This window comes from Anser brachyrhynchus (assembly GCF_964034855.1).
Source record: "Anser brachyrhynchus genome assembly, chromosome: 23".
Taxonomy (NCBI): Eukaryota; Metazoa; Chordata; class Aves; order Anseriformes; family Anatidae; genus Anser; species Anser brachyrhynchus.
The window spans coordinates 7945511-7964038 of NC_137716.1; the positions used below are offsets into that span (position 1 = coordinate 7945511).

Genomic DNA, 18528 nt, shown 5'->3' on the forward strand with positions numbered 1-18528 from the left:
TGCAGCTTGCAACCCCTCGCCAGCCTGTGACCCCTGGATGAGCACGCTTGCGAACGCACACAGGCAATGTGATTTTTTTTACTGTATGTGCAAAAGGAATACCGTAGTAGCATTGGCAAGCGAATCCCAAACTCATGAGAAGAGCTGGACCCAAGAGACTCTTTGAGAGCCTCGGGTCCTTTTTGCCCTGTGGGAGGTTTTGCTGCAGCACGAGCCACTGCACAGAGGGCAAGACCCCCTTGAGACCCCAGAGGGCTGTGGTGCTCCTGCCCCGGTAGCACCAGTCCCGGAGCAGGTGACACAGCCTGGAGGAGCATCTCAGGCATAGATGGAAGGACGGTGCAGACAAGGCTTGTGCAGACATTTGAGCAAAGCACTCAACCACTTCATGTTCCTTTCCTTGCCCTGACTCCTTTCCGGCTTCTCAAACCACCAGGTACAAACCTGCAGCAGTTGTAATGCTCCTGACTGCTCCTTTCCCCGCCTCGCACCATATTTTCATGCACCTCGTGATGAAGTCTCTCCCCTGAGTTCAGCTGCTGCTTTAAAATCTGATTTAAAGTTGTCTCGTTTCTGAATGGCCACAGTTTATGTTTGTGGCTTGTTCTGCTTAACTTTGTTAAGCACCACAATGCTTGGAAATGGTGCTATATAAATAAATAACAGCATGTGGAGCTGCGCTGGCAGTGGTTACTTCTGCGTTTGCCGTTTACCAGATGGGCACGGTGGAAACAGCTGCTGCTGCCGTCCCACATCTCAATGAAATACTGCAGCAACTTGCCTGCTTCACACGGGAATTGTCAAAAGGGCAGCTAGCCTTGAGACCATTGAAAGGACTGGCTAGTCTAAACAAGTAAAAAATGAGGCCCGATGAACATACGGGTTTAGATTCTGCTGTGCCCTTGGAGTTAATGTAAAATAAGGGACATTCCATATTCCAGTCTCCTGCCATGGGACAGGCTGTATAAGTGGGCCTTGCCAAAGCACCGTCGAGCGTCCAGCATCACGGCACAGCCCCTTATCCCACCGGGGAAGGCTGAGGTGTGTTTGGGTACCTGGGGCAGTGCTGGGGGCTGCAGCCTGCTGGGGCCAAGCTGCCAGGTGCTCTGGTTCAGTGCATGACCGCACCTCGAGGGTTCGTCCTGGTAAGGAAGCTCTCAAGTGCTTTTGTGCCAGGGTTTTGCCTAACGCACCGCATTTCCCCTGTTGAATCACAGTGCTGGGAAACCCTACAGCGTGTGCATTAAAAATATGGGGAGATGATTAATTTGAGCCCAGAACCAGGGCTTGCTTTCACCACGTAGTGCCAATGCGTGTGGTGCCCGAAAGGCCTGCATGTGGAACAGAGTGTACTATGTGACTCTTTTTTCCTCCTTCCAGATGTGAAGGCATCCTGACTGCTCAGCACGTGTCCAGAAGTTGTTTCTTGGGCAGCGTTATTTGCCATGGCTGTAGCAAAACTTTTCTGAAGTCAATTAGCTAGCTAATAGGATGCAAACAAGGATTTTCAAGCACTTGTTGACCCGGCTGTGCCAGTCTAAAAACCTGGAAGCTGTTGAACTTTTTCTTGAGACCAAACCACTGGGGCTCTTGCAGGTAAGGCTATCAGGAGGCCAAGGGTGCAAAGCAGCACAGCAGTAAACGGGCAGGGTGCTGGTCCTTGTGTTGCCACACTCCAGAAGGGATGTGTTCAGGTCTGAAGGAATCCGGTCCTGCTTTTGGCACTTGGAGAGTGTTCGAATTGTTAAGCTGAAAAGAAAACGAGGCTGGTTTGTGTATGGGAGGGAGGTTCACGAAGTTACTGTGCCCATGTTCAGGTCTGCGATCTGCACGCACGGGATTTGTCGTCACGCTGCCGCCAGCAACGTTAAACCATCGCAGCTTCTGCTGTTCGGCCTCAGATGGCTCTTAAGGAAACTCCGATTAGACAGCCAGCACAGATACATTCCTAGCTCTCTCCTGCCTCCATGAAAGTTACTTTTAAAGAAACAGCAAAGATTACTGAGCTGCTGTCACACACCGGTTACGTATGTATGTGTGCATATATATATTACATGACTTGATTCCATGAAATCCAGTTAAAGACTGAGTGTATATTTGTATTTCAGTATATTATTAACTACTGCTAATAAAAGCTGTTTCCAAATTTGTGTTTTTCCATGAGGACCATGTTTCTGAAAAAAACAGCTATACTGCCTGCTGCCCTCGAAACCCATGTTTTGGGTTTATCTGTGTTTCCAGGTAACTAAAGCTCTTAGACAAGCAGCGTTTGCTTCTGTTTTAAATTAATTTAACCTAATCAGTGGAAGGCTCTGGTGCCTTCTCTGTTTATATCATTTTGAAGCAATTTAATAAGCAGCCTCTCCAGAATCAGCTTATTATCAAGTTCCTTGTCATATTTGCTTTCCCCCTTCTATCCCCTCCACATACCACTGCTTATTAAAAGGCTAAAGGTTATGACATGTGGTTCGGGACACCCTTTAGATGAGCTTGCTCAGGTGCCAGCTCCTGTCTGTCTGGTGTATCATGGTTGCCAGATATATAACGTTTTGGATAAGGATGAGGTTCAGGTGCTAAGCAGCCATACGTACCTGATACGTACAACGTCCCTGATACGTGGCAGAAGCTTTGCTCTCCAAGCCTCCACTGTATTGTCTGAAGGACACTGTAACTGTAATCCTGAACACGGGTGCTGCTAGAGCAGGTTCTCTGGTTCAACCACCTGAAGGTCATGAGTTTCTTCTGGTTTCACCGACGGGTGCGCTGGAATCCTGTTTTCCCAAGGTGGGATACGGGGCGCAGACGTAGGAGCACGCTTGTCCTTCGTCTCAGCTCAGAGCTGCATGGCAGCAGCCTTCTGTTCCTGCTCATGGGCCCCTCTGCCTTCTGGGTTTTATGGGCAATGGGAAAAAAAAAAAAAAACTATTTTACCGATAGGAATTTCAGGGAAACACCTGTTATTTCTTGGAGATATCATGCTTTGGAGACAGGCACAGCAGGAATTAAAGATGCATGTGGAGGCAGGAAGTAAGCTGGTTTTAATACAAATATTTGCTCTATAGTGGTACAATTCATGCGAACGCATTTTTATTCACATAATATAAAAAAACTTTTTTCCAAATACAGACACTTCCTTTCTGTGCTGCAGTTAAAACACAAATAATGCCTTTTCAGGGCAAATTATTAAATAGAGACTATGCCAAAAATGTTGAATGAAATGGAAAATACTAAAGAAAACCTTCTTGAATAAAATAGATGTGGCATAGAGAGTGGTGGATAAAGTCAATGGATTGTGTGCATCTGCTAGAAAAGAAAGTAAAAATCTGCTGTTTCTCTCATTCCTTTTATTATTTTCGATCACTTTTGAGAGTATTGAGGGTTCTGAGTAGTCAATATATTAAATGTAGAAACCCTAGTTCCTTTTTCTATAGTCAAGTTTATCAATACACAAGGGACAAAATACCATTTAGAGCTTGTATAGCACATGGTGGTTAAATAGCACTTTTATTTCTTCTGAATTCCATTATTGCCATTCTGTTTTTCCTATTTATTTAAGCTCCAAGCCAGCTTGAAAAAAGTTCCAGAAACCAAATAACTATTTTAAATTGTAAACCTTCCTTTCAAATATGCAAAAAATGTACAAAACCAACCAAACAGAAAAAAAAAAAAGCAAAAACGGATTTGAATTTAGATCCAGCAAGTCAGTGTTATGGATGAGAAATAGTTCATTTTTTCAGATTAAACTACAACCTTCCTATTACCACTTGTTTCCAAAGACTGGGGTTCTTGGTAAAATACCAGGTGTCATGAGATTTCTTTACAAAACTCAGAGCTGTATCATGACCTTGTATATGGAAATGTGACTATGCGATTCCCTGATTATTTTACCCCCTGGTCAGCCTGAAGTCCCCTGAAGAAAAAGGAACCTCGGAGCACAAACTGTGCACAGTTGAGCCTCCTGGCTGTTGGGTGTACCGGATCTCATTAACTCGTGGTAATGTTAAAGAGACACAAAGGTTACCTACCGCATTAATTTAGGGTGAAGTTTACTATAAAATGCCGGTAGCAATCACAGCCAGCTCTTTTTTTTCCTGCAGTTCTGGTACATCCATCTGTGCCATCTTTGTAGCCATGCAGCTCGATGGGACCAAGCTCCTCTCTTTCCCCACAACCGTATGCATTCTAGCCTCAGTTTTTATCTTTATGCTATAGGATGTGTCTGACAACGGGTGCAGGTAATGATTAAAAGTTCAGGATGCCTCATTTTAGCTGGAGAGCTAATTGTATTGGCATTTGCTTCCTGTTTAAAGAATAGACACCATCAGAAATAAAAAAGGAAGGCATAATTATAGCAGGTTTGCCTGGAAAAATAAACATTTCCCACCTTTCTATCTTAATTTGAAATGAAAGGCATGGAGTACATTCTTCAATCTTCAAATGTTTGGTTTACCATTGATTCCTGGACTTCAGCGCAGTTATTTTCCTAGCGGATTTTTGTGCCCCACATTTAAATTCCAGAAATCCCCTTTGAGAAGTAGCTGTTGAGCCCATTTCCAAATGGCAAATAGAGGGTCAGTGGAATTGCCCAGCAGAGGTAATATCCACCAAGGTTTACTGTAAAGCTTAAAAATAAATGGCTGAGAAACCTTGTCCCAGAGGTAGAATTATCAACTATTTTTATTAAAAACAACAACAAACTCATCCAAGATACTTTCCTTTTCCTTAGTAATTCCCAGTATTGCTTTCTGTTTCAAAAGTTCTGTCAAAAAAAAGACGGAATAAAGGAATTAAAAAAGTTTAAATGAGCTCAAAGGATGACAAAATATGCTTTGAAAAGCAAATTCAAATTTTCCCTACCAAAAAATAGTTCATGATATGTTTTTTTACCTTCAAATGAGCAAGTAATTCGGTGAAACAGAAGCAATTTTAATGTTTTGAAAGCAACACTAGTATGATTGAACAATTATTCTGGATTCAAAAAAGGCATTCACTGTTTGTTGGTGTAGGGTAGCTCATGTGTTTTACATTTTCACTTAAAAAAAATCGGAATATGTAAATACAAGACCTAAATACCATACATGAATCTTCTCACAAACAGTTTTCACCCGTGAGAATCAAAGCAGTGTGCCAGTCCCACCCCCGGGAACTTCCTGCCTTATGTAAGGCTGCTCTTACGAAAAATGAAATGAAATGAAAAGAAATGAAATGAAATGAAATAAAATAAATAAAATAAAGGGGGTCGATACACTTTGAGTGGTGACATTTGCTTCTAGAACTGAGACACCAAGCACATAGGCTGGCCCAGGCTGGCAGGGACTTGCATCATCTCTTTTTTTGTCTCCAAGTGCCTGGGAGGGCTACGACAGCCGTGTGCTCGTGGGTCCGGCTGAATGAGGACCAGAGCACAACAGAAAAATAAACCACATGCTTTCTTTGGGGCAAACTCCCTGCTCTGGCTCTAATCAGCAGCAGTTATTAGGCATCTGAGGTCCCAGCGTTTAGCGCTGAAACTTTTTTGTTTGAGCATTCAGGAGCTGTTAGTTTATATTAAAGCGTTCCGTGGAAAAATACTTGCAGTTCCTCTGAATCGCTGCGTTTTGCCAAGCCCTGGCTCGTGGAGCTCATGGGCTGTGAGTGCCCTGTGGGCGCTGCTGTGGGCGCTGCTGCTCGGCCCCTATCCTGCAGCTTTTTTTCAGGAGCGCGGCTTCCCCTCCAGGCTCCTGCTGACCAGCAAGAGGAAGGCATGTGACAGCCTTCGGATGCTCCCCGCTTCTCAGTGCAACCTAGAGTGTGGAACACATTTTGAAATGCTCCCCTTATCTCTGTTTTTCCAGCGTTTTGGAGCTGGTTTAGGCAGGATAGATTAAAAAAGGCAAGGTTATTTACATGAAGGTGGTGAGATTTATGAATGAAACAGTAACAATTGGAGCTTTATCAGCCCTCAAGGCTTGCAGCATTACTACTTGTCTTTCTCAAATGCATTCAGACTTTGACAGCTCTCTGAGACCAGTGCTTGACAAATACCTTACGTAGGGGAGTAGGATCACTTTTTTAGGAGTGGGAAAATTGAAGCATAGGAAAGGGGAAGCATCCTGTTCAAGGTCACAGAGCAAGTTGGTGGCAGACCCAGAAATAGCACCCAGAAGTTATTAGCTTTTTCTGTATTTCCTTTCCTGTCGCTGCTGTTTGCTTGGATACCAAGATAGCTGTGTGTAAACAGAAGGTTTCCAGAGCGCAGCAGCCTTGCTATCGGCCTGATTCATGCAGTGATGATGCAAGCTGGAATTCAGATGTCTGCAATGCCTTCCGCAGCAGCGCGCTTGGTGCTGCCCGTGACATCACAAGCAGGTTGAGCAACTGGAGTTTTGAACTTGTCTGTACCTGAAATGCAAGCATCTGAATAGGGCCCCGATCCCTGCAGTTGTGTTTCTTATGCCAGGTCAGATCCCTTCTGCTGACTCCCCTGGTAAAAATTACTGAGTTGTCTTCTTGCTCCCTGTGAGGAGCCCTGATGCTGAGAAAGTCGGCTGAAGATGCTCCTCCTCTCTGTGACCCGCCGGTGGCTTTGTTTAGTACCGATTTGTTCCTCCATTTGTGCAAACTCACTGGTACCGAGGGGGCTGCCAAGCTGTCACGCCGTCAACGGCTGTCAGAAGCCACGAGACACCTTTACTATCCCTGTTGAGCCCTGCAGCTGGGAGAGGTACGGCGCCCTCCAGCCGGGAGCAGGACGCATGCGGTGCTGGGCTGAGCCCCTGGGGCTGCTGCTTTGGGGAAGGGATGGGGCTTGCCTCTGAGCCACTGAGTCTCTTAGGAGCAAGTGATCCAGAACGCCGTAAAACTTTCTCACCTGTGGGAGGTGACAGACAAGGTGGAAGGTCCCAGGCTTCCTCCTTCAGAGCTGATGCTGAGCTTGAGTCATGCTCAGCAATACTGGCCGGTGTGCCGGCTCACTCGGTACTGCACACCCGGGACACAGGCACCGTTTTGTAGCCCCTTGCCGTGGTTTCTCAGTGCAGGAATCCTGTTTATGTTATCAGTGTTTCAGAAGCACAAATTAGTACTAGCAGATGGCATACACGTTTCTGTCCCTCCAGCTCTCAGGATGCACAAGATGGCTTTAGTGGGAAATGAATTATTCTCTATCCAGGATGTTCTACTAATAAACAAAATAATAATGTCTTGTACGTGTGCTTCAAGGGGTCCGGTACTTTGGTGTCTGTCTACCTTGTCTGGAAGTACCAGCTGCAGGTTTCATTGGGTTCTTTGTGTCTAGCTTTGTTGTCATCAGTAACAGAGCCTGTCTTTTGTAATGAATCCGACAATAACGTTGGTGATTTATTTTGGCAGCTGACCATTCATCTTGCCCCCTTTCTGCCTCTCTCTGCTCTCTTTTGTTCATGGAGGGAAACCAGAAGACAAAGTTTATCAGCAGAGATGGGCGGGTGGTCATTTCTCGGTATCAGGAAAGGACACTTGGAAGGGATGCTTACAGCTACACTTTAAGAGACCTTTCTGCAGACCTGAACTGCCCAGATCTGACCCTGTCAGAACCACTCTCAAATAGGTCATTAAAATAAACCTGGCAACTTACCCAGTTTTCTTTTATATCCTCACCATGCTATATTCTTACACTCGCCATGCTATAGTTTCCATTCACAAAAACTTAGACCACTGGCGAGTGGAGCCCTGGGTATGAATGATAAAACACAGAGATAAAACACCCTTGTGAATTTATGAGAATAAGCATTACGCTAACCGTTACCCTCTGGTCTGCTGTGGCTTTATAAACTTGCCTCCAATGGTGCAGCGCTGGCCAGTGGCAAATAATTTTGGTAGGCTGCAACAGGCAGGAGGCTATTTCTTTAATTTATGGGGAGAACTATTATTTTTGTGATCCCATGGTGCTATTGCAACTGGGGTCTTTGCACATGAGGCTATTATTTCAAACCCCTTCCCCGGGTGGCGATGTGAAGAAGCAGGCGCTGATGTTCTGGTTCCACGAAGCAGCCAAGCAAGTCCCCGAAGGACAGCCCGTGCACGGGGCCTGGGGCTTGGCGGGGCTGCGAGCAGGGGCTGCGTTTCCTCCCCTTGTTTTTGGGCTGTGGAGTTAATCTGGTGGCTGTACCTGGAGCGCTCCTGCTCCTTATCTGCCCTTTCTCCTAGATGTAGAAAGATGTGGAAGAGAAAATTGCTTGCAAGCTGTGGGCTTGGGGTGAAGTTAGGGGAGTAATTGCTTTAATGTCTAATGTGCAGCATGGGAATATGGGGTCAGCACTAATTGGAAAAAATCTTAAAAACTCTTTTGTGAAGAATCTGATTTTTTTCTTTCAATGGCTGAAGGAGAGTAAATGTGTAATGTTTTTGTACCTTCACCTCCCCTCTCTGTTCAATTGCACCACATAGAGCTATCAAGTGAGCACTGTCCACAGCATCCCACAGTTTGTCATTTTCTCTTTTGTCTCTTAAATTGCACAAAGTTGAGGGAGAAGTTTAAATACTGGAAGGAGGGGGGAAATAAAACTGAAAGGATTTCACACCGTTGCTGTGAGGCTGCGTTGCATGCAGCAGCAGGGCTGAGAAAGGAGAAATGACACCGCTCAAAATCTGGGTATTTCAGAATCTTATGGTTCGGAAGTGACAGCAGAAACACTCTGGAAATAGTTTTAGACAGCAACTTTCCTAAGAAATTGTGCAAAAAGACTTTTCCACCTCTCCATATCATATCAAAAACCCAAACCTTGGCTGCCCTCGGGACGTGGCTCCACGGGGGCTCAGCCCCTCTCCGTGCCCGCAGGGTTCTCCCCTGTCCCCAGGACGGGGCAGCCGAGCCGAGCGATGCTGGGTGGGCGCTGGGACGGGGTAATGGGAGGGTTGGCACCTTGATGGGAGCTGGGGAGGGCGGGGGTGTTTCTTTGTGGGGGTGGTTTGGGGCTTTCAAACGGCACTCAGCCGCTGTTCTTTCTCTATTCATGTTTGATCACTGGTTGCGATTATACCCCTGAATCCGCCACCCCACTTTCAAACTGAAAGCATTAGCTAAGCCCCAGGCATGTACTTAGTTTCAATAAAAATTTTGCACTAGTTAGACATGATAAAGCAGAGGGGGAGAAGAAACGTTTTTTAAAACATGTTCTTACTCTTACAGATCTGTAGTTATCCCTCACTATGACACAATAATTTTCCAATGCTACTTTTTTGTTATATTTAGAAGAGCATTTTCTGTTCCTTCCCTCCCCTTTCTGCGGAACAATTGTGCAACTTTCTTTTTTCTTAATATAATAATGCATTAAAATTAGATCCAAGACTAAAAAGAGCCCTCTGTGTAGGAAGGTAGCTACCTTCCTTCCTAGCGTTTCCCCTGGATCTTCCACTGGGATTTTGCTCCTTTTAGACACAGGTTCCTTGGGCTCCCGGCGGTGTTGGGCGAGCAGAGCTGTGCTTTCGCTGGCTGATGTCCCTTCTGCTCTCTCCAGCAGTGAGCATGCAGAGTTCAGAGGGTGGATCAGACCCAGCAGCTTCCGTGGCACTTCACGCTTCTGCATCAGCCCAAGCTCCAGTAGTGCAGCCGGTGCCAGCCTCGCAGCAGGTAACGTATGCACAGCTGGTAGCGCTGTTTCCATGGAGAAGAGCCCTCTTTTACTGGTAGAAGTATATGAATCCAGGGCTTTATCTGGGAGGAGGGGATTGATAATCAGCTTGTTGAGGCAGCGGTGAGAAAGAGCCTGGAGATTGTGTTGATCGAGGCCATAGGTATTTGCCTGGGTTAGCCCTGCAAACACACAAGCTTTAAAACATGAGATTTGGATTTTCAAATTAGCTACCTAAGGAAATCACTTTGTGCCAGCTTGGTGGTTGTTTCAGTGTAATATCCTGCTGTCGTTATTTGTTTTGTCAGTAAAAGCAGCAGAAAATAGAACAGTCCTTAAAGGCATCTCTAACAAAAAGGCATCAAGTTCATCAGAAGAGGGGGGCTGGGAGTGCTGGGGCAGGAGTGGGTGGAGGAGCCACATGCTAGCCTCTTCCTTTGGTAGGTGGATCCTGACATTTTAAATTCGAGAGAGGGGGAAAATTCATGATTCATTTGCATGAATACAATGCTCTTGGAAGGTCTCTTGATAGGAGAGAAATGATAGCTTCAACTGATGAATGAAAACTACCTAATGCAAAACGGGAAGTGTTAAGCATAACTGGTTCCTTTTTATGGCATTTGGGGAACTATCAAAAGAACTTTCTGTGGCAGTTAAGGAAGCTGGAAGGATAAAAGGATGGGTGGGTGTAGCCCAGCTACACCCTTCTTCAACTCCCAAGTGAGCAGAAGTAGCTGCCATTGGATCCCGATGGAAGGCAACAACTTAAACTTGTGAATTGGTAGGAGCCTTTGGTCTGCTGGGACATGGACATCCACATCGTGCCACTCAGCATGTGTTTGGCCAGCCTGCTGTCGTCTTTAAATCAGCCTTCCCAGCGTTGATTTCCCTGGGTGTTGTTTCCTGCTTGTATTGTGATGATGATCAGTAGCGTAAAGTATCTTAGGGATCATCAGTCTTAGTGTGAATTTGACTGTGACAACGTTCAAGAAGTTAAGAAGACCCTTCAGCTTTGGATTATGAAGTTCCCGAAGTTCTGTCCAGCCTTTCCTGGTGCTGTTGTCATGACACAGCATCCCACGTGGAACTCTGTGGATTAAGGAAGACCCAGAGGATCTTGGAAGAGAGCCGAAGAGGAGGAACATCTAGAGAACCTTCCATTCTCACCAGCAGGACAAAGAAAATACTAGGAATGAACTACAGGCAGCGTGACTGGTGCGAGGCTGAAGCCTTTGGTGTTGTTGATCACTGGTCCACCTTTCAGTGTGAGAGAAGGCTGTATGAACAGGATGGCCTCATCTTACAGGTTGGGGATGATTTTTTTTTTTTCTGGTTAGAAGCTAGTAGGAGTAACCAGGCAGGTGGTGATGAATTACAAAAGTAGCTGAGCTGGGCAGCTGTGCCAAAGGAGAGAGATGTGTCGTTTGGTAAAAGCAATGACAGAGAAAGGATGAAAAGTAGGAGAAAAGAATAATTCTCACTGAGACTTTGATGCAGTTGGCATTGTCAAGACCTGACTTGAAAAAGGGCTTTTAATGCTCCGCCATGCACTGATTACAGCCTCTTTTGGAAAGAAAATAGGCGAAGTGATGGCTGGCATAACTGCACGCATCCTTAGCACTAGCTCAGCTGCAGGATCTCAAAAGTGTACAGACTTTCTGAAAGTGAGCCTGGGGACTGTGATTTAGGAGCTGCCTAAAAATCTGGGCAATTGTCATAATCTTGTAATTCTGCTAGAACAAAACTTCTGTCTCGTTACAAAGGACATGCTGGGAGGTTGTCAGAGGGCTAAAAATCATCAATATATATATGGTAGCCAGTAATTGTCAAGGTCTCTTCTAGGACTCAAGTGGGATTGTTTTGCAGCTGTTTGTTCTGTTGGCCCAGTCTGCTGGATATTTTTAAAGCTTCAAGCCACAGAAGATGACTGTTTCCTTGGAGAAGGTCCTCATCAGTTTAAAGTGCCATACAGATATTTGGCTTGAATGCTTCCTTTCTTACTTTCATGCCAGTATCCTAGGCTCTGTTCCCATGGGCCTCACTGAATCATTTATTTCCATCCACTATGTCTCCACATTTGTTTTACTGGATCTGCAAGGTGCTTTGCACTCTTCAGGACTCACGTGCAGCCTCAAACAGTAAGTCAGGTGTAAGGCAAGGGTAGCACAAAGCACGTCTTTGCCCTTGGTGGCACTAAAGTGAGATGCAGAACCCCCCGAGCTTTGGTGCTGGTGGAAACCATAATGGCTGTGGCACCTTGGAGAGTGATTTCATATCACGGGAGACAGATTGTGCTTTGGTATAGCAGGAACAAAAGAAGCATCTTTGCAGCCATAGGAGGAAAATGTGAACGTGTGAGGAGTGGTTCTTGTTTGGCTGCAACTGAACCTCCTGTTGAACTCCTGTTGAATTCCTCCTGTTGAGTGCCTCCTGTCAATCAGCTGTTTGCTGTTGCTCTATTGTTATCCATGGAGAAATTCAGAAAGTGTGGATCCAGCTCTCTGCTTTTCCCCAGTTCAGGTATCTGCGTTCATGCTGGTGTTGATGCAGGTTACGTTGGAGGGATAGGGGGCCATAGGGGCGCTAAGGAAGGGGTTCTGCTGCCTTTGGAGTAGCTGCAAGCTTTCCATGAAAGTTTGAAAGGGAATATCCGTGTTACAGACTAACTGCAAACTGGAAGTAAGCGTGTGTTAATGTGTCTTCTTCTTTCAGAGGGTTTTGGTCCAAGCAGCAGGCTCCGCTCCCAAAGGAGCGCAGATGCAGCAAATCTCTGTTCCCAGAGTTCAGCAGGTTCCACAACAGGTAATGTCTCCGCGGTGAGACACCACACAGCCACTCTGGGTCAGCAGGACTGGCTCTCCCTGTCTGCTATGTCCCACACCGAATTTGAAACTGTGTCAAATATCTCCTTAGAAAAATCCATACTGTTAATTAAACAGCTGTGTGCATCCAGAGACCTGGAGATCACTGTGAGAGCAGCTTTCTCCATCTCTCCCTCTCCTTCTCAGACTGATAATAAAAGAAACTCTCAAAATATTTAAGGTTTGGAAAGAACCTTTACTGTAGCAGGTGTCTTGCATATGTTTGAAGATTTGATGGATGCTTTTAATTGCCACTTAAAAAGCAATAATCCTCAGTAAAAATTTTTTAGAGGCAAAGTGTTTGGGATTATTTTTTAATTATACAAGCAAATATATTGACTACTTGTGGCTTTGTAGAAAGGTTGGGTTGCAGAGAGCCATGCAAGTGTTTTTATTTATCTGAACTTTGCCTTTTGCAGCCCTTGTTTCCTAAGAAACCAGGCATATGTGGTGCTGCCTCATGTGGACAGTGAGTCTGATTCTCTTGACTTTTTCCTCTAGCAATTTTTTATTTGGTTACTCAGTTTCAGAAAAACTTGACAAAGGGCAACCACATACCTCCCAGACCAACAAGAAGGGGCTGGGATGCAGATGGACACTGCCAACCTCCTCTCTGAAGGAAAGGCTGCAGCATGATCTCACCCTGGTTAGTCAACAGAGAACCAGCCCTGAGACATGTGTGCAGAGGAAACCCAGCTCCATTGTTTCCACTGCTCATGGAGCAACTTCTTATTTATTTATTTTAATTTGACCTTTTAAAATAAATATGTCCGTTGGGACATATGTGTTGTTTTTTTTAAAATTTGTTTGTTGTTGTTTTTTTATTTTTTATTTTTAGAGAAAGCCTAAGTGTCAAGGTAAGCTTCAAAGTTAAGGATGTAATATGTAATTTCTCCCCCTGTTCCAAGGCAATAACATACCTGTAACTCAGGCTTATGATGCTTGTTTCAGGTGCAATCCGTGCAGCATGTATATCCATCCCAGGTCCAGTATGTGGAAGGAGGAGAAGCTGTCTATACCAACGGAACCATGTAAGAGTCTTTTGTTCTCTGTTCTGAGCCCATTTCCCCTCCCTGCTGGGTCTGAGCAGTTTGGTCCTTCCAGGCTTCTTCCCCTCCAACACTGCTGCTGGCCCTGGCTGCCATTAAAAGGAGGAAGAAAAGGAACTGTTTTATGTGCTGAATTGGGTGTGTGGGTGCCAGACTCTAGCCTTGGTGGAGGTGATGTCCTCATGGAAGAGGTGTTTCAGGGAATTTTTCTCTCCCTAATATGAAACGATCCTGTGCTTTCCTCTCCTTATCCCACCGTGTGGTGCAGCCTTAGGAACCAAAGCAGAATTTCTATAGGAAGAAAGGGGCTTGGTAAGGCATCATCTTGCCCCTCTCTGCTGGGCCCCCTTTTGTGTTCCTGGTTAGGTCCTGCTGCCTCTGCTGCCCGCTGGGATGCTCTCAGCCTCTGCATTTAGGTCGAGTGAGATGGCTGCAAAATGACTCCAGGGCTCTGCGTGCACTCACACTGCTGGGACAGGCTGTGGCTGTGGGTCTTTGCTTCAGGGCTGTCACAGGACCGATTAATGTTGTCAGAATTGACTTTTATGGCAGAGTTCAATTTCAGTGGTGCAAATTCCACTGACAGTGGAGTCGAGGCCTTTTTTAAAACGTGGTCCAGATTGCAGAAGCCTCTGTCCATGACATTAGATCTGTAAGCTCCTCGCCATCAGCTTGTGCTCCATGTCCTAACGCTGTTGTTCCTTTGATAGACGAGCTGCCTACTCCTACAACACCGAAGCTCAGATTTACGCCCCCAGCAGTGCAGCTTCCTATTTCGAACCTCAGGGAGGTGGAGCTCAGGTGACTACAGCGGCATCCTCTCCTACAGCCATTCCCTCTCACAACATGGTGGGCATCACCATGGACATTGGGGGAAGTCCGATCCTCTCCAGCTCGGGAGCCTATCTCATTCATGGGGGGATGGAAAACACTAGACATTCTCTGTCACATACTTCACGCTCCTCTCCAGCAACGGTATGTAGCTCTGCAGATGTCACAGCTCGGGGCCCGGAATTGTTCCAAGGGAACTGAAAAGCCTTCAGAAAATAAAATCTCCTATCATTAGCACTGTGTATATGTCTGTATAACGTTATGCAAGTGCAAGCAAGAGAATAGACACTGGTGTACTACAGATATTTTTCAGGAGGAATTTGGGATGTCTCTTACCAGTGGGCAGAGGCTTGTCAAACTTTCTGAGCAGATCATTCACATGCTGCAATTATGCAGCATGGAGATAACATTCTTGGTGATTTTGTTTTTCTTTCCAAGCAGAATGTTTTGGCTTTCCAATTCAAAAGAATTGTCTATATTTACATTTTCTAGTACGTGTAACATCTGAACATGAGGCTTGGCTTATACAAAGCAAAGAAATATATAAACAGATTCTTCATTATGAAGAGACCTGAAAAGTCCATTATTAACCCAGTGAATAATTACTACAGATGTGTCAAGCTGATCATTCTAAATGCACAGTGACTGAAAAGCCTTTTTAATTCTCCTACACCATTGTGTATTCTGTCTTTGCCATATATTATAGAAAATGTATTTTATGGACAATACTGATCAAACAGAAATGTTTTAAAGCTCTGATTTTTTTTAATCATGTCCTTCCAACTGTCAGCCGAGGTGCTGGGTTTAGAAGCACAACTGTATGGGACTCAGAAGGGTAAAACTATTAACCTAAAATAGCCTTTCTGCAGCTAGAAGCAATCAGGGCTTCTGTCTGAGAATCTACAAAGTCTGAGTAGCAACTGCTGCCAAGAATAGGTTGGAACTTGTGTTCTTCTGGGACAGTGTTCACTTTCCTTTCCAGACTGACCTGTGTGTGTATATGCTTGTATACAAATGTAGGTGTGACTGAGTGTATGTGGCTGGATTTTAAAACAGGAACAGCGCTACTTAGGGAGAAAAATAGGGGCTGTTTGCTACTGACTACTCTTGAAAATCTGGCCAACAAGGCTCACTTTGTTGTCCCACAGAGTTTTAAAGTACAAACTTTAAAGTTTTTGAATCTTTGTGTCTGGAAAGGTTGTCTTTGATCCTGCAGTGAATGTGTTCTGCCTTAGGAAGAAGTAGCTATCTATGGGAAAAGCCCTTAGCTCTGGGTGAAAGAGGAAATGTGTGGTGGGAGCTATAGGAATAAAAGTCAGATTCATTTGGATTAGCAGGAGCTCATTTCTTGTGTGAGAATTGCGTGTGTTTTAATTACTCACAGTTAATAACTAGCATTGGACCTTCCTCTGATTTTGCTCATGCTTGTTATTTTGAAGGAAGTAGCTGCTGATCTTGTCACCTGCGTGGGACTGCATCTTGCAAAGCTGCACAACATAACTTTTTTTTATTATTATTTCCATGGTGACAGGCACAATGTAAAAAGCCCAAGTAGAATATATGTCAGTAGAAATGTCCCATGAACAGATTTATTTTGTAGCTGTCTATCACATACAATAAGCCATTCAGGAAAAAAAGAATTTAGGAACTGACTTTTATGAAAATGCATCTGAAATAAATTCACTCTGTTGCATGTAGGAATGAACTGTACAAATGTCAGTGACTCTTGTGGAGGGGCTTAAGAGGGTTAAGTAGTGCATGGATGCTTGTCTGGAAGACAGTACAGGGATGTGTCTATCTGTGGCTTTCAGTTCTTTCAGCACAGACCAGAGTTGACGGGAGACAGAGCAGAGCTCTCAGGAACATTCAGAACCATGACAGCTACTTTGAATTTCACATAATAATGGGTGGACAGGTAGGGGAAAGCAAGGACTATATCAAGTCAATGGGTAGGAACATTATTTTTATTTGCAGTGCCTTGCTTAAACAGCAAATAGGGAAACTTGGTATTGAAGAGGCCAGAGAGGCTACAGTCATGGCAAAATGTATTTGGGGCAGGATTATGAACTTTAGCAGTGGAGAGAAAGAAGACTACAGCTCATGCAGATGTAGACAAGGAAGAACTATTTGCATGTGGCCTCAGGCATGTAATGTTGGGGTTGGATATCAAAGTGACCAGCAATGTGAGAGCAGTGATGGAAATGCTACAAGGAATGGGGAAGCAAGAGGGCTTGGAGGGTGGTGAGCACTTGTGACAGAGCCAACACTGAGACCTCAAAGGGGAGAGCAAGGAATGTTTCTTCGGAGGAGAGTGGGAGCAAGGCGGCACCTCAGAATTAGCAATGGGGTAAGAGCTGGAGCTTCCTCAAGAGGCTGGGGGATGTTTGGTAAAGACTGTATATACACTAAAATAAAATCTTAAAAAAAAAATAAATTACACACAACACAACAGCATCATCCATATCTGCTGGAATAACGATGTTCTGCTCCATCAAATAAGCTGGAACAGAACATCATGCAGCTCCATTCAGGGTCTGTGCTAACAGACCACTATTAATCTTCATTTAAACTAAGCTAGGCCAAGAGAGGAAATCCTTGAGAACTCCCATAAGTAGGTACTTAGAACTGTCTTCCTTCTGGTCCTTTTGACTCTCAGTAACTTGATCTCTAGCCCAGTGCACTCCAGTCCCTTTCTTGGACAGTTTGTTTGTTTGTTTGTCCAGCAGATAGTGAGCAGTAGATGAGAGTTGTTGCCAATGTGTCCAGCTGTGGCTGGAAAATGAATGAACAAGCTTTAAGTCAGCTTGTCTTACACCTTCTGGATCACTCTAGGCAGACTCACAACTTCAGTCTGTCCCTGTGTCCTAGGATGGGGGAAAGAGAACAGAGCAGCTGTCCTTTAATGAGTGTTGCTGGACAACATTTCATCAGTGAAATGTTGTCGGTGATTTTGGCTGATACATACCTCAGGAACTTCACAGTCAAGAAATTTAGCACCCATTCTAGTCAAGCAGATATTGAAATGTTCCTTTGTCAAAAAGCTCACCTTCATGCAGGACAGCTTATGAGTTTCCAGTCTTTCCCCTCTAATACTTGTTTCTGCACGTGTAAGGTGTCCATTTGTATTGAGCAATAGCAAAATGCCAAAAGGACGAGTAGTGTTTCTGTGCTTGCGTAAGAGGCATTGCTCAATGGGCACTCTGCTGCTCAGCTGTCTCTGCCCCTTCAGCAGAGGAAGGAACTGGTGTCTCCCTCTGACACCTTGACTCATTTCCTGAAAGCTGCATCAGCAATCAGGCTGTGCTGATGAGTTTTGGTTCCTCATGGTACATCATGGTATGCTGAACAGTTTTCTCAAAACCCACTGAAACATAGTCCTGGACTGACCCTTTTTTGGATTCACTGATACATTCCTGATAGGTGCCGCAATGATGCCACTTTGGGGCAGAACCAAGGGATTTCACAGAACCACAGAATATTAGGGATTGGAAGGGACCTTGAAAGATCATCTAGTCCAACCCCCCTGCCGGAGCAGGAACACCTGGATCATGTCACACAGGAACACATCCAGGCGGGTTTTGAATGTCTCCAGAGAAGGAGACCCCACAGCCCCCTGGGCAGCCCGTTTCAGTGCTCCGTCACCCTCAGCATAAAAAAGTTTTGTCTCAGTTTTTTATGCTGGAGGTGCTTGGGCAGAGTGTCACCTTCAGACATGGATATTGCAAAAACGGTGTTGGGTTGTTCAATGTTGCTTCAGAAGTTAGATCTGATTTTTTCTGTTCTCTCACCTCTCTGATAGAGCTTGGTTTTGTAAATGGCTGTTTTTTTCTCTGCATTTGTCTTTGCCATGCTATAAGTCAGTGTAAACTGGAGTATAGGGAGCTAGCTTGTGTGTGAAAGAGGGCATACGCTGACAGATGATCGTGCAGATGTGATGCTTTGTGCATGCACCTATAGATACGTGCACAACAATGCATGTTAAATGATGACAGTAAATTTGCTAGAGATAGCTACTGATTGCAAGTTTTACAGCATGCCACCTTGTCCTGCCTACACTAACAGGTCACAGGTAATGGGGTTTTGAGAACACATACTGGAAGCAGCAGGAACTTGCAGGAAACTGCCAGTCCCTCAAACTGAGGGTTTTTTTTTTATTTCCTCATTCACAAAACCCTCATGCTCACGAGCACTGGAGCT

The 18528-nt window shown here is 45.0% G+C and overlaps 1 protein-coding gene across 8 annotated transcripts in view; it reads left to right on the top strand.

The window, feature by feature from the left end:
* The window catches only part of RFX2 (regulatory factor X2), a 59858-nt gene that overhangs the window by 19549 nt on the left and 21781 nt on the right, over positions 1-18528 (top strand). For 3 of the 8 annotated variants that reach the window (XM_080566446.1, XM_080566443.1, XM_080566447.1), the window contains exons 2-5: positions 9480-9589; positions 12303-12392; positions 13403-13482; positions 14211-14475. In XM_080566446.1, the coding sequence (XP_080422572.1) occupies positions 9485-9589; positions 12303-12392; positions 13403-13482; positions 14211-14475 (540 nt within the window). In that variant the 5' untranslated portion in view covers positions 9480-9484. Of the gene's footprint in view, positions 1-9476; positions 9590-9644; positions 10897-12302; positions 12393-13402; positions 13483-14210; positions 14476-18528 lie in introns of those variants that run through there. The other 5 variants (XM_080566449.1, XM_080566450.1, XM_080566444.1 and 2 more) reach the window with 3 other exon arrangements.